Source organism: Pyrgilauda ruficollis, unplaced genomic scaffold (genome assembly GCF_017590135.1).
Source record: "Pyrgilauda ruficollis isolate IOZ18807 unplaced genomic scaffold, ASM1759013v1 scaffold43, whole genome shotgun sequence".
Classification (NCBI taxonomy): domain Eukaryota; kingdom Metazoa; phylum Chordata; class Aves; order Passeriformes; family Passeridae; genus Pyrgilauda; species Pyrgilauda ruficollis.
This window is the reverse complement of record NW_024525823.1, coordinates 3,925,939-3,942,691: the sequence shown is the minus strand read 5'-3', so window position 1 is coordinate 3,942,691 and position 16,753 is coordinate 3,925,939. Positions and strand designations below refer to the sequence as shown.

The following is a 16,753-nucleotide window of genomic DNA, read 5'->3' as shown; positions in this document are numbered from 1 at the left end:
CAGGCATCAGAGTGGCTTTTTGTGTAATAAGATTCAGTTTTCTTTTTTCTTTCCTAAGCATACTGTTATATTGAGAGTTACTTAATAGAAAGTGGGAAAGGTACAAAGAAATGTTAATGCAAAATGAATAAGAAGTGGCTGTTAAGAGGATAAAGCAAATAAAGGATGAAATTACAGTAGAAACTTGTATTTCTTGCAGATTTAATCCATGTTTTGAGAAGCAATATTGTGAACTTCACAGAGAAATATTAAATAATTTCAATGTTTGCTGTTTATTTATCAGAATTCTGATGGTTTCAAAGAGGAAGTAGTGCTTTTATTTAGGTATCTTAAATATGAAAATATCTCTGTTGTGCTGCAGGTGTGAGATGACATATGATTATGATACATTTCTGCATCTTGATCCAGCTTTGGGAAGATAATTTAATTTTGGAAACTTCCCATAAGATAGAACCTTTGTTATTGTGATCATTTGGCATCCACAATATTTTCCTGATGCAAACGCCTCTGGATATGTTCATAAGTTTCTTCTACAGTTTCTTTCTAGAAAGTATGATAGATTCTAATGCTCAGCATGTATAATAATAGAATTCAAACTTACATGTCAAATATTTGAAAGTGTGTGTATGCCATTCTATTCTATTCTATGTTTTCACTGTTTTGATATAATAAAGGAACCCGTATTTCCATCTTGTGCACAGTAAAGGCACTGTACTGCTGCAGCTCTGTTTTCAGTATGGCAGCATGCAGGCTTATTTTCGTAATGGTGCTGACACTCAGAATACCCAGTCTCATTACAAGGTACATTTCTACTTTTTATGTTATAGAAATCTGTGTAACCACATATTAAAGTAAACATCCTCAAGCACAGGGCATGGGGCCTTTTCCTATCATCTTAGTTGATGTTTAAGCTGAGATCTGAGTCAACCAGTACTTTATACCTGGTTTGATAATTATCTGGCACATAGGAAGAGTGATCCAGGTCTTTTCTGATTATTTTGTGGCAATTAGAGTAGTCAGGAAACTGGGGACGAGGTAGGGTGTGCATCTGAGTTTTGATTTATTGTTCTGTATATGAAAGGGACAACAGGTCAGATGAGTGACAGATGAAGGCTGAAGTGGCTAAAAACTGTTCTCAAAAATGGTCTTAAAGAACTTAAAAGCAGTGAATTTTGTGGTTTGGCATGTTATAACTAAGATTTTTAATGTAGTTTGTTCTGAAATCTTTACATATGTGGTTTGGACATGTGGGAGTGTAAATTTGAGGGAAATACAATACTTTTCTAGGCTCAGAGTGAGTGTCCTAATTATTCAAGCAGAAAACAGATAATGTATTTGGGAGAACTTAAAAGTAGCAAGGAAATTCAGATAATTGAGAGTAAGCTATTGAAAATGTAAACCTTCAAGGCTGTGCCAACTGGTAGAAGTGAATGTTGGCCCCGTAGAAACTGATGGAAGATCATTTGATTTTAGTAAGACAATAAGCCTTTTCAGATTAACAAAACCCCCAAACAATGACAAACCCCAGCATTTTCAACATGTTGATCTTCTGAAACTGTGGTGAAAATGTAACTTCATCTTGCCATGAAATCTGGCTTCAGAGGGGACTGAAGAGAACCTGACAAAAATAATTAGCAAATGATGCAGTTATAGAAAAATGCAATTTCACTGTCTCTTGCAATTTTGTAAATTGATGTTGAAGTTATCAGTTAGTGTTGTCCCTTTTGACATAATTTTTCAAAGTGAAATAATTAAATTTTTTTTGTTTGAGTTCTTTGCTGAAAATTATGTAAAACCATCCAGGGATATGTTAAATAACCCCAAAGCTAAATGACATAATTTTGAGTTTAAATACTTGTATTATTTGTTTTAAACACGTAACTTGTTTGGTGTAATAGTGAAATTGAGTGGCTCACTTAAGACTGAAGACTTTGTGAAAAGCCCATGTTTCCCTAACAGAAAAAGTCATTGTGGAAGAACAAACAATAATCATACATACATTAGAAAAAGAGAAGTGTGTGTGTGTAGAGAACCTTAACATGACAGTAAAAATATTGACAGTTAAGCCATTTCTATTCAGCCATATCCTAATACAAAAACCAGATTGAAGTATCTTGCATGAGTTGCAGTTCATTAAACAAATGTGACACTTTATTTTCTAGCTATTTCAATACCGAAAGAGGTGAAGTGGTGAAATAGCAATATAAATGAACACACTTCTCAGTGTGCTGAGAACTCAAGTCCATGTAAAAGAAAAAAAAATAGTAAAAATATATTTTTAATATTTGGTTTCTGTGTCCTTCTCTTGCCCCCAAACAAAAAGCAGAATCCAATTCCTAAATCTGAGTTTTGATTTTAAAACTTAAAGGATAAAATATATTGTCTCTGAAAATTAATTATAAAAAGTAATGCCACTACTGCATTCAAACTAATAATGAGATGACTCACAATGCTGTCTGGTTTATTATTTTAATTGAAAAAAATAATCTTTGTTAGTCTTTGCTGATAGCAATTTCTTTTAGCTGATATTTTTAAATAACATTTTATATATTTGAATTCAGTTTATAATTGGCAACTACAAAGCTCATCTGTTTGGGTGGAGTTTTTGAGATTTTCTCCAACTGTAATTTCTGTCTGAAAAATAAATGCAATACTTTCTAGCAAAATATTGTCTGGAGATCTCTTTTCACTTGATGTACTGTCTCATTTGGTATAGCTTTTAATTCAGGTCATTGCTTTGCATACATTGCTATTTTAAAACAAGATCAAAGTAAAACACCGTTATAACAGATATTTAGTCATCACTCAGAAACAGAAGAATTAATGATACAATTTTAAATATATATCCTGATAACATGACTGACATTAAAAAAAAAGCTGTGATCTGGATGTTGTCAATTTAGATTTAGCAAATTAGCTAAGTAGCTTGCATTTGTAGTATTTCACACCTTAAAGCCTTAATATGCATTGCTAAATATATTTCCTCACTGTTTGCTAATTAACGTTCTGTGGAAGTACAGCTGCTAATATTTTGTGGTTGATATGGCTCATTTTAAAGTGCTAACAGCTGCATCTGTAGTAGTGTTACATTTCAGTTCATAAATTATGGACATACATTTTTACACCTACTATTTTGTGCAAGCATTTGAAAAAATCTCTATTTGCTAACAAAATGCACCCAGTAATATTAAAACAAATGAAAATACCCCCCCAGATACCACCACTCTCTGAGATAACAGTGACTCAGTGAGTCTTTCATGTGTAAAGTCTTAAATGTTGCAGGAAATTAACATCTTTTTTCTGTAATATCACAAAGTGTCTTCAGGAGTAGCTCTTGGTAATTAGTAAAGACTGATATAGTCTGATGGTAAAATAATTGAACTGGAACAATATTGTGTGACAGTGCAGGGAAAAATATTTTTCTGTGGAGAATAAATAAATGCTATCAGTATCTTGTGGAGAAGACCAGGAGAATAAAAAGTATTCATAAATGTGTTTTGTAAGAAACATTTTTTTTTTCATATTTTCAAAGAAACATCAGCACAAGCAATCCAGGAGGGTCCTGGAGTGTGCTGATGAGAACTTCTTCCTGTGTGGATAGGACTTGGAGGAGAGGTGCTTTGCTGTACCTCATAAAGAAAGAGGAACTTGTTTGAGGTTCTTGTATTGAGGTTCTTGTAGAATTGAAAACAGACTTGACCAATAATGAGACATTGGAGTTTAGCATCCTGAGGAGGAGGAAGAGGAGGAAACAATCAGAAAGGAAGCTCGCAACCCTGGGCTTCAGTCGAGCAGAGTTCAGCCACTTCAGAGATCTGCTTGGAAGAGTCCCATGTGATAAGGTCCTGGAGGGAAGAGAGAGTTCAAGAAACCAAGAAAGCTGGTTGATATTCTTCTAAGTTCAAGAGGGGCCCATCCCAATGAATAGGAACTTGGGCAAAAATGAGTGATAGAAGCTTGGCCTGTAGGAATGAGCAAGTTGCTCCAGGTCATACATAAAAATGAAGCATGCATACAGAGTGTGGGAGCAAGGACATGCAGTCTGGGAAGAACACAGGGACATTGTCTGACCATCCAGGATTGAAGTTAGGAAAGCTGAAGTTCAGACAGAATTGAATCTGCTCAGGAATATCAAAGAAAACAAGATAGGCAACAAAAGGAAGACTAAGGACAATCCTTTGCTGTCCCTTTGCTGAATGTGACAGGGGGACTATGAATGGCACAGGACACAGAGGAGGCTGAGATAATGAATGCCTCCTTTGCACAGTCTTTACTAGCAAGGCCAGCCTTCAGGAATCCTGGTTCAGCGACTGGGAGAAAGTAAAGTGTACCCTTGGTGGAAGAAGATCAGGTCTTACGAGAACAAGGGACACATATGTCCGTAGTCTGATTGATTTGCATCCACAAGTGCTGAGGAAGCTGGCTCCTGTCATTGCAGTGTCACTCTTGATAATCTTTGATCAGCCATTGTAACTGGGAGAAGGGACTAAAGACTGGAGAAAGGCAAATGTCACTCCTGTCTTCAACAAGGGCAAGAAGTAGGACCCATGGAATGCCTGGCTAGTCATCCTCATATGGGAAAATGATGGAACAGCTAATCTTAAAAGAGTTTGCAGGTACATGAAAGACAAGAAAATCCTGTCATGAATAGTGTGCTTGACTTTGCCAAAGGGAAGACATGCTTGGCTAGCTGGATAAATTTCTATCAAGAAATGTCTGACAGGTAGATGTGGGAAAAGCTGTATATATTGTCTACCTAGATTTTGATAAAGCCGTTGACAGTGTTTTCTATAAGATCCTCATAGAGAAGCTTGTTGATGTGTGGGCTGACTGAGCAGACAATGGGGAGAGGCTGATACACCAGAGGACTGTGCTGTCATATAGAAGGACATCGACAGGCTGGAGATATAGCCTGACATATCTACATGAAGCAATGGTGTATGGAAATTACCTATCCAGTACTGCAGGAAGTTGTTCAATCTGTTTTACCAGTGCAAGGATTAAGCTATTAGAAGATACAACTTAAAAGTGTGCCTTAGGGAGAAAGCATTTCATAGGCAAGTGGGAACTATCAGGTCAGCTTAGGTATGAGGGGAGGGTCTTAGTTGTTTACTGTGCTGTGAAGAAGGTTAAAAATATTTTATCACAGATGATTTTAGTGAAACACAACCATTAAAATATTATGGAAGTAGTTCGTTCTGGATAGCTGTTTCAATGTTTTCATGTGGAAAATGTATACAAATGGGGCACAGCTGGAAGTTATTAGTTGATATTTCCATATTGTTTTGCATACTGAATTCTACTAATGGCCATCCAACACATGTAGATGCAGCAAACTGTCTGCATCATATATAAAGTGGGTAAAACTTAAGATAACTTCAAGTTGTACATTGCATTTACTCTGCTGTATGTTAAACTACTATATTTTTATAAATTTGTCTATGCTTAATATTTCTTTTTTTTTTCCCTGCTCTACTAGATGCTTGTGACTACTCCAGAGAAATGGGATGTAGTGACAAGGAAAAGTGTTGGTGATGTAGCCCTCTCTCAGCTGGTAAAACTCTTGATTCTTGATGAAGTTCATCTACTGCATGAAGACAGAGGACCAGTACTCGAAAGTATAGTAGCACGTACTTTACGACAGGTAAGAGTGAAAAAAAATCTTCAAAATAATTTTGTTTTGGTCAAGAGTAGATAGATATCACTGTAAAGGGTAATATGCTTAGACTAGTAAATAGAAATGCTTAGGCAGTTTACAATTTATTTTACAGCTGTTCTGTTTTAAAGCTGTGTATTTAGAATGTGGATTTTTTTTTTCTTCTACTTTTCTTTCTGTTTTTTATCATCTATCAGATTCCTAAGATGCATGGTTTATTACAGTGCTGTTTCTTTACGTATAATTTATTTGCCTAATTTATTCTACTGTACAAGTAACAAGAAAATTAAACATTTTTAAGCGAATAAGAATGAGGCTGATGTTTTAACGCAACAAAAACTGAAGTTATTTTCTTGCCAGGAATGCTTATTTTCAATTAGCAGTTTTCCTAGTAGAATTTCTTTTTTGTTTTAATTCAGAGTAGTGTCTTAAATCTAGGTAAAACTTTCAGCACTGCTAGAAAAATACTACATAATTTTTAGTCTAGCATAAATCATCCTTTTGTTTTTCCCCATGATATAGTGATATTTTCTAAATACCAAGATTAAAAATGGAAACAAGGAGAAAAGGGACTTTTTTTCTTGAATCTTGTACAAAAGAAGAATTCAGAGTTAGGCAATAAATAAGGTTGGTCTCAATGGTGGGATGTGCTTCTACAAGTAAAGTAAGACATGGAATTTGGGGATGAATAAAAAGGAAGGATTTAGGAAAAATAAATAATGGGAAGAGGGAGGAATGAATGCAATTTTTTTTTTTTTTTTTATCCTGAAGAGCAAAACTCTATCCATGCAAGTAACCCGTAATAAATTAAAATGAAACTATTGTTTTTATGGCTCTATTTGTATCATATTAAATGTTTAAAGCATTTTAGCTTTCAAGCTGCTTTTTTTTCTTGGTAAGGCTACACTAACCTTGTTAAGGCTTTTTGAATCATCTGATTCCAACTCTGCTAAGAACAGAATGAAATTAATGTCTGCTCCAATCTGGTACAGCAAGTGTAAAGTTCCTGTATAAAAAACATTATAAGCAACAATTCTTGAGCAGAATCGAAGTTTAGAGGACCTCAAAGGCACTAAACTTGAGCTGTTTGATGTTGTATTTTCTTTCTTAAATGGTATTTTCTTTCTTAAATGGTTTTGATAACCTTGTTTTTCCTTAGGTGTCTTTGTAGTAAACCATCTCAGGTTTTAGCCGGGATAATCATTTATCATTTATCATTAGCATTTTCTTCACATCAGATTGCAAGATTTATTCATTTCTTACTGTGAAATTTTATGAGACTTGTAAGATAGGCTTCAGCTGTCCAAAATAGATGTTGAGAGCCATTTTATTCGTCCTATATAACTCAGCTTGGCATTCCATTTCTGCTTTCTTTGGACACAAATCTCCCTTAGATCCTTCCCTTTTGTGTCTGTCAAGCCTGTGCAGTTAATTTAAGGAATATAAAATCTGAGGCAATTATGTTTTGGGTACTGAATCCTATCTTTAGTGCATTTATTGTAATATAGCAGTATCTTGCTTCAGCACTCATTTTTAAAATAGCTCTTTTAAAAAAGGGTGGTTTAATCTCCTAGGATTTCAAGGTTTGTTTTACCTACCAAGTTGGAATTTAATTCATCTGGAGCTGAAGCTACCCAGTTGTAACCCTTCCTTAAGTGAAACAGTTGGGAAATAAAGCAATACACAAATCTTGAAACTGACTAGCTCACCACCTTATTTATTCTAATTTGATAAGAAAGACAGTAATGGAGACCCATATGTATCTTTACATATGGGTAGGTAGGTACATATGGTAGGTAGCTTAGGAGAGGGAAAATTTACAGTATAAAGGTACATTGAAAAAACCCACAGTTAAAAAGAAAACAAAATTACTTGTAGAATTTTTTAGATTTGTGCTGTAGAAAACAATTGCTGGCAAAAATATTTCAAATTGCAAGCTTCCCAGAGAGCCCAGGGACAAAGAAACTGGAGATGTTTTGTACAACTGTTTTGGTTTTTTAATATGAAAACAAATAATAGGAGGATTACTTTTTAAAATTACACTGAAATGTTATACTTCAGCATCTGAGCTTGCAGGCATAGTTCTATAAAGTTTGCAGTATACATCCACAGCTGTGAAGTTACTGGAACTTTTATGCAGTCACTAAAGAAAGATAACATAATGTATCTGATTTCAGAAGAATTTCCCTGGAGTTAGTGAAAGTGCTGTTATAGATGCCCAAAGTGTAAAAAAAATCACATCTAATGTTTTAATAGTACTTTGTGAGGAAAATAAATATATTGTTGCATTTCCTTGGTTTTGTTCCTTGCCCATAATTCCGTATTTTATTTCCATAATTTTATGTATTTTGATAGAAATTCATAAATGTCCCTGGAGCATGAAAAAAAGCCAGGATATTCAGCCCATCCATGGAGAATGTCTGTCTTCTGTCTTCAGTGATTTCAATCTCCTCTCCAGCCTTTCTGAAAGTAGCTATAGAACTTACTTTTCATTGATATCTATAGAAATATCATACTTGTTCAGTATTCATGCACACAAGAAGTAAGAATAATTGCTCACTTCTTGAAAAACAAAAAATACCCCAAGGACAATATTAATCCAAAATATCCTTGTGTCAATTACAGCACTGTAGTAATTGCTGAACTCAATTACCTGATTTGTATACTGCTTTCAGACATCCAAAATATTGACTATTTTTTCTTAATTTGTAGTAGAGAGACAAGTAATTCAAAGGAAAATCCATTGCAGAGTAGTAGTCACTAGATCAGAACTGGAGGCTGTAGTAACTGAGATCTATTCTGGTAAATATCGCTGACATTTTCCCACTTTCTGTACTGTCACTTCTGGCTCCTGCCGGAGACAGTGCATTCAAACAGTATAATCTTTGATCTGACCTGGAGCAGTTATTTCTTGCATCACTTCTAGAACAGAACCGTAATAAATTCCTTTCAATACTACTTCAGCCCTTTCCATAAATCACTAATAATGACTCTAATAATGCATGTACCTGTAGTTCCATCTGCATAATGCTTCCCTAGCTTGTGTATGAGACAATGTCATGATTCCTGTGTGGGTCAGGATGTACACTGTAGTGCCTTTTACCTTCTGCAGGGTTTGTTATCCTGTCTTAGAGAAAAAGCATCTCTCTTGTTTCGTTGGAGGTATGAGAGGTATGGAGGTATTTTGATTAGATGAAAAAATTCTTTTTAGGAATTAGTATTCAACTAATACTTGGGCCTACAGCTGTGCCAGAAAATAATGTTTTGAGATCCGTATTGATATGAGGTAAAAGTACAGCTATCCAAATGCATTCTTACAGCAGGAATATCCTGATGCATTAGCAGGTCTGTCCTAATTTGTACCTCAAAATACTTGAATGATTGATGTAGTTTCCCCCAGATGAACACTGAGTCACACCACTTACTGTAAGACTTTAACACGCTCGTTTTAACTTATGGCATTTTTTAGAATTAGGTTTTATTTAAACCTGGAAGGAGCATATATATTGGAATTGCTGACAGTTTTACTCATAGGAGAATGAAGGGCATATTTGTGCATGTTTGCACTTTTCAAATTTTAGAAAATGTTTTTGCAAGTGATTTAAATTGACTTTGCTAAACATTTTGGTGGGAAAATTGCTCTGAGCTCTGTTATATACTGTAGGTATAACATCAAACAACTTATTTGAATCCAATTTATAGCTTTGATGTTTAAAGTTTTAGTCCAGAGCAAAATGCAGATGTAAAACTGAAATGCTTAAACTTTTTAATCAAACTTTCCACACTACTGTAACATAGTAAGGTTATTAGCTTGAAAGAAAAAAATTTACCATTTTTACAGGCCACTGAGGTATTTTGTTATAATTATTCATAGATTTTGATTACTTCCTTGCTGCTTATGGGTATTTTTTCACAAAAAGCATACGGAATGCTACATTTGAGTTATACACAAGTTTTGATACCTATTCTCAATATGTGAATAATAAATTAAATAAAAGAAAATCCATATTAAAAGCTTTCTCAGATTTTGGGATACCAAAGCTGCCATCTTGGACATAATCTTGCACAAATATCGTTCTCAGCACCATCTCATTCTTCAGTTAAAGTTTCATGCTTTATGTTTTTGTATTAGATAACAAAGTTACTATAGATGGGCTAACACAGCAGTACAAGGAATACAGGAGATTCCTGGAATACATTGATGAGAAAGGTCTCCTCCAGGCAAAAGAGGACTCAACAAGCAGAGGTGCTGTGCTGCACCTTTTACCCATCAAGAAAGGAGGGGCTTGCTGGGGAAGTGAAGATCAAAGGCAGCTTTGACTGCAGTGGCCACGAAATGTTGGAGTTCTTCTTCCCCTGGAAATTCTCATGTTTCATTTCTGAGCTTTCTTTCCTCATGCTCCCTTATTTAAGGAGCTTTTCCTTTCACCTGTAATGTAGTTTTCTTTGGTCATTCTTAGCATTTTCAATATCTGTAGTGCCTTATTATTTCCTCTACCTATTTTTTTTCTGTCCCTTTCGTTCACTCTTTTACCTCTTACTAGACATCATGGGCAAACAAGTTCAGATGTTTCTCACCCGAAGCCAAATGTCTAATTGTTATCAAATTAGGAATTTTTATGTGCTTGGAATCCCATTCTTGATTTTGATAATTTGATCCGTTAGAGGAAAAAAAGTCAAGACTGCCAGCTAATGACATAAAACCAGGTTAGATCTGTCTATCTTCCATCAAATGGTGGCCAGTTGTAGTTCTTATAAGGGTCTTTTGGGACTGGAATGACAGTGGTATTTCATTTGGTTCTTCAGTTCTCATCTTAAATGACTTCTATTAGTCTTTTGTCTCTTTGATATTCTATATATAAGCTAATCAAGTTACTCAGCATCTTTTATTAAAGGATAAAACAAACAAGGTTACTGAAGCCTCCTGCAATAATTTTTCCATTTCAAACTATAGTGTTGTGGGGCTTTTTTTCACTGGACTTGCCTATATTCACGATTGTATTTGTAAAACATGTCAGCAGAACTGGATATAGATAGAACTTTTGTGATAGTTTGGTTCTGGCAGATACAGAGGTAGAGAGATTCCCTTCAATTATGCAGTTCTATCCCTTTTATACCTTTAAGAACTGTATGTACTTATTTTGTTCACACATCTTTTTTAGAGCTTGCATTCAGGTACTTGTTTGTTAAATCCTCAAACAAACCTCTTGATAGTTGCTGCAGGATTAACTCATTGATATAAGAATGATTCCTGACAATAGTGTCTCATTTTGCAGCTATGGCCTGTTATGAGCTAACTGAAAAGAAATTTAGTTTGAATGGGGCTATCAGCCTAGATTTATCTGTATGGCTGACATACACATCAGTTATATTAATTCTACCAATCACCTGTCTTTCTTGTCACCAGTTGTTTTTACTGCATATCATCAATAAAATTATTGAATAGAGTTGGGCTTAAAAGGCAATTAGAGGAATCCCTTTTTAATGGCTATTTTTCAATTATAAGTTCTTTTAAAATCTGTCAGTTCATCAGCTTGTGATAAATTTAATACATATTTTCTTGCTACTCTTTGATGTTATTTTTAGGCAGTATGTCGTGCAGCCGTATGTCTAATGAGTCTTACATGAGTCTATTTTATTATCTTTTGTTGTGTAAAAAATTACTTTTTAAAAACTACTTTTTTAAAACAAAACCTAATCTCCATTGTTTGGAAAATGTTATGTATCAGACATTTTGATTAATCTTCAGAAGCTTTTCTCTTACTGTGCGTGGAAGGGATGTCAGGAAGTCATTCTGCATCTCATTTTTTATTACTGATAGGTTACTGTTTTTTCAATTCAGTCATACACCTATGGAGTTTAAAATGTAATAGTGATTGTCATACATTTTGAGGTCTTTCATATTATGGTAAAGCAGTGAAACTAATTTATAAAAAGGTTCAGAGATATTTTTTGTTTCTTAGTTTAGGAACAAAACAGTAAGCAGAACATGAAAAGGCATTCTGTCAGTCAGGAAAAACTGACATTGTGCCAGGTATAGAAATCTCTTAATAGACATATGCAAAATGTCATTTCTTAAGACAAAGTAATGCATGCCTGATATTTAGCTGAGGGAGAATAATATGGCTTCTAATGGTGCTTTCTGTGTGGTTACATTTTTTCAGTGCATCTAGATTTTAAAATATATTCTAAATGGAGGACTGAGATCACAGTATTTTCAGGGTTCATTGGATGCAGAGTAAAACTAATAAAATTACTTAACTAGATGGTTGCCTGGTAACAAATGCATTCTGTGCAGAGTGAGTTGTAGATAACGTCCTATATAGAATCTTCAAAACTGTATTAGTAATTGCATTTTTACTATGTACTTAGGTTTTTCAATTTCACTGTTTTTTTCCATTTCTGTTCTTAAAACTAGACAACTGCACCTATGTGGACTTATTGACAATTTAACTCTTTCATTACTAGTAAACAATAAACAAATAAACACTGATGAAACATTCTAACAAACTTCCTGCTTAGTAATTTTGAAATATTTAATTATTTTTTTAATGTTCTAAGCCCTACTCAATTATTTTTCCATTTCTTTTTCTCCTTTTTTTGGATCAACAGCACAGATCCTGTGAGAGAATGAGACACAGCCATTCTGTGGGTAGGGTAGTATCCAAGTAATAACTAATGTAGTACTTCATTCTTACTACCACTGAACAGGGCGTCCAGGAACCTAATGTAAGGTTCATCTTCTTGCACATCTGCACTAAAAGCTAAGAAATGCTTGTGTCTAATTTTCTGAGTCTCTTGTCTTTAGTGTACCTCTGAAGGGCATAAAGACTGACGGCAGAGGGTGTGTTGAACTGATCCTGGGTCATCTGATTATCAGATTAATTTCTAACCAGCAGACAATTCTTCAAAGATTAAAATGTGTAAACTTGTCTGCTTCGCTTAATTCTGTGCTCAAGTTGAACAGAGATAGGATTTCCAGCTTGATTGTAATTCGTTCTGTGAATGTGATATTTTAATACATGGAAATGGGAAGGCTGCCAAGATCACAAAGTTCAGGAAGAACTTTAGAAGTCAGATAAAAGAGTATCTCTGTGCACACTCTGTATGCTCTCAAGTGGCGGCTGTAATGTAACGATATGCAAATCTGAAAACCTATTAGAAGAAAATGATCCTGCTGTGATCAATTTACAATCCAGAGAGGCACTTCCCATATCTGATCCTTTATCATTTACAGCATAAACACAGATGATGCTTGCGTGGAAATCGATACTGGGATAGCTATCTTCTTATTATTTTTTCTGCATACATGGAATTTCATGGTGTGGTAATTGTGTTCTGCGAATGCTGTCAATTCTCCAAATGCCATCAAGAATGTTTCTGAATTAGATATACTAGTTAGAGATGTCAATTAAATATAGCAATGGCAATTTCATTTCTCACTTCCAGTGTAACATCAAACCAGTAAAACATAGTAAGGCTTTTAAAGAACCTGATGTGCAAGTACTGTGTCAGTTCAGGTTTGCAAGGAAAGCCTCCTAAGTTTCAAATGGTGCTTATTATTTTACTGGCATGATTAAACATATATAAAGAATGAAATGTTGGAGGTTGAGTTTCAGTAGTGAAGAAAAGGCACTTAGCTGTCTACCACCAGCCACCAATATGCAATTTAAACAGAAAACTCTGTCATCCTGATTGTGTTACCAGTAATTTCTACTGCCATTTCAGGAAAAGGCTGTGGGTTCATGGTTTAATGTATATGAAGGTATAATCTCTAGTTGTGAATTCTAGGATCAAATAATAAGTGATCCAGTAGTTGAAAAATACTAATTTTTGAATGATATATGTTTATAAAAGGCATCTGTACATTTTCAAGGCTTATTGTTCTTTAGAAGCACCTGAGAGTAAAAGATGTTAGTGCTTGCTTTTCAAGGGGAAGTCAGAAAAGTAGTCGAAATATGTATGCAGAGAACTCTGTTATAAAAATGTGTTAGAATTCCAAAAACCATTATGGAAAATCAAGTTTCTGTAGTGCTTGGATAGATGAATAATAGATAGAGAGTTGAAACTGAATTATAATCACAGAGAAAATGCAAAAAATAAATCATGTTATGGTTGCATATTCAGGTAGTCTTCTTTATTTTTTAAGTCTAGCACAGTTTTAGTCACTGCTGTTTTTATATTGCCATGTATAATTAAAAGAATAAAAGCCCCTTGTTTTCTACCAGCATGTGATGATGTGCATAAACTAAACACATAGGCTTGAATTTGATCTGGACATAAAATAATTTGAAGGATTGTTATGATACATTTTTTATTTTAGTGTAAGTGTCCCTCTTTTTGCATCTTGATTATTTTATATATGTGTATAAATTATATATATTTTTGGTGAGCACATACAAAAGTAGATATTAAAAAACTAAAGGTTTTTTTTGTTTTCATGGCCTCAAAAGAACTTAAGGAAATTGATGGAATGATTTAGAGTCTTATTAAGGTGAGTAGAGGGATGGAGTACCTTCCCCTTGGGGAAAGGCTGTGAGAACTGGGAGTGTTCATCCTGGAGAAATAAAGGACCTGGGTCATCTTACTACCTTTGAGTACCTAAAGGGCACTTAAAAGAAAGCTGAAGCAGGACTTTTTACAGGGGCATGTAGTGATAAGACAGGGGGGAATGGCTTTAACTGACAGTAGGTTTTGTTTGGATATTAGGAAGTTTTTCTTCGCTGTGAAGGTGGTGAGGCACTGGAATAAGTTGCCCAGAGATGTGGATGTCCTATCTCTTGAAGTGCTGGGGCCCTGAACAACCTGGTCTGGTGGAAGGGGTTTAAAAAATGTGTTTGAAATATATTAGTAATCTTAATTACTTACTTGTGTTAACTGTCAGCTTCAGCTGTCATGTGGAGTGTTAATTTGGGGTTTTCAATAAGATCCTTAGCTGCAGGGTCAACTGCCAGGTCAGCAACATTTAAGTGGCTTCTTTGTTTTACTAAGGTTTTGAAAGTGGCAAGTCTCAGTAAATTGTAACTGTTCTCTAGGCACTGTTTTTATTTTAAAAGAAATCTTTGAAAAAACATCTTACCTTTAATTGTTGTAAAAATACACGTCCATGGTTATTAAGAAGTGTTCTTGTTAATTGTTTAAATACTTGAAATGCTTTCTTGCCTTCAGGTGGAACCAAGCATACTTTCAAACTAGTGCTTTCAGGCTCCTAGGAGATTTGAAAAAAAATATTGTTATTGAATTTAGCAAAATCAAGTAATGTTTTCCAGATGGGAGCTCAGTTACACTTTAAGATTGCTGTACTTATTAGGCAATTGTGAACAATCTACAAGGTACATATATCAGCAAGTGGTAATTGTGCTTACAGATTCAAGCTTTAAAATAGTGCAAAAGCACTGAGTAAATGAAGATGCTTGCACCACGGGTGCCCAGGTGCTGGCTGAGGGGGCTGCAGGGTAGCTGTGGGGAGGGATGGCTGTGGCTCAACGAGCTACACAATGTGGCCACTTCCAGCAGGCTCCAACCAGCCAGAGGTGGTGGCACCTCTGCTAAAGCATGGCTAAGAAAGGGTAAAAACACTGTGCAGCAGATGGGATGGCAAAAACACGAGGAACAGCCCTGTAGACAGTAAGGTCAGTGGAGAAGGATGTGGTACTCCATGGGACCATGCCAAAACCAGGAAAAGCCAAACAGACAAAGGAGGAAACAACCCACCTGGCACGCCTCCCCCACCTCAAAAAAAACCCAAACCTCAAACACCTCAAAACTGTGTGCTTGATGATGACTGTTGCCCTTAGGTCATCACATAATCCAGCCGAAAAAAGTTGTGTAAGAAGTGAGAAAGCTTCCTTGTGCTCTTGAACGCTGCTTTTGTTCCGTGTAGATGGAAGACTTCAGAAAATGAAATCTCACTTGTCCCAGTTTGCATATCATATCATATCATATCATATCATATCATATCATATCATATTTATTGTACATGGAGCTTTCCTTTTGGAAAACTGCTCTTGTGCAAATGCAGAATTGGTCTGCAGATTTTCTGTGTCATTTAGTTGTTTGAAGCCACAGTTTTAGTGTCCAGAATTTTGCCACAGAACGTCTGTTACCAGGCAATGTAGTGGTTTACTTTGTCTGCTTGTTGTCTGTGGTGTTTGGGTCCATGGTTCCTTTTGAGATTTAGTTTAATATTTTGGTGTGCTTCCTATTCTTCAGGTCTGGGTTATGGTGTGGTATTATTTTGTCTTCCTTGAGAATGCTCTCCATTTATTTTTTAATCATCTATTTTGAAGACTTGTAATTTAACTGTTTTAATTGCTTTAATTTAACAAGCATTTCCTTTCACTTTTAACTCAAAACAGGTGAGTAAATCAAAATCTAAGTAAAGCCTCATATTTTTTGAACAGGATTTAGCCAGGTGGAATTTACCAGCCTTACTCATCTTGAGACATTCACCCATTTGAGACTACTTGAGACCGTTATATATGGCTTCAGTTACAGTGTCTAAAAAGCCTTTATAATAAAATTACTGTGAACTCTGGTTTTAAATAATTATGCTAGTTGTGAGCCAGCCTACGCAGCTCCTAATGTCCCAGAAGGAAATGGGAAAATTCTTGTGCACTTTGTTCATTCAGGTCTTCTGTGTGCTTTCATTATTTTTGAAAATTACCTGAAAATACATATAATATGGAGGCTTTTGTATGGAACAGAGCAATTAGTTGTAAAGCACCATTTCTGTCCCTTATTAAATGGGAAGGCATGTAAACCAAACATTTGAGGAATTAAACATTTTAATAAAGAAGAAATTAGAATAAAATGCCAGTTCCAGAGAACTAGCATACATTGTATAAGAGAGTAGTGGAAGCAAAAACCTAAGACGGAGGAGTGGCACAAATTAGATTCCTTTTTCTTCCAGAATAGTGGTCTGATATGGAGTAAGGAAGAAAAGACACCAAATCATGTGTCACAGTTTTGCCTATAAATTGGACTATCCCTTCTTAACAAAGCCAGTTTTCTGCTATTGTTCCTCCATGTCAGTAAGTCAGTACTTTTGGAGGGCAAAAGTACAATAAAATAGAAAGATGAATCAGCAAGATTTGA

General features: G+C 35.1%; 1 protein-coding gene across 1 annotated transcript in view; it reads left to right on the top strand.

The window, feature by feature from the left end:
- ASCC3 (activating signal cointegrator 1 complex subunit 3) overlaps nt 1–16,753 on the top strand; it is a 250,236-nt gene that overhangs the window by 85,715 nt on the left and 147,768 nt on the right. Inside the window, exon 11 of the mRNA XM_041478050.1 lies at nt 5,480–5,644. Coding sequence (XP_041333984.1) covers nt 5,480–5,644 — 165 coding nt within the window. The remainder of the gene's footprint in view (nt 1–5,479; nt 5,645–16,753) is intronic.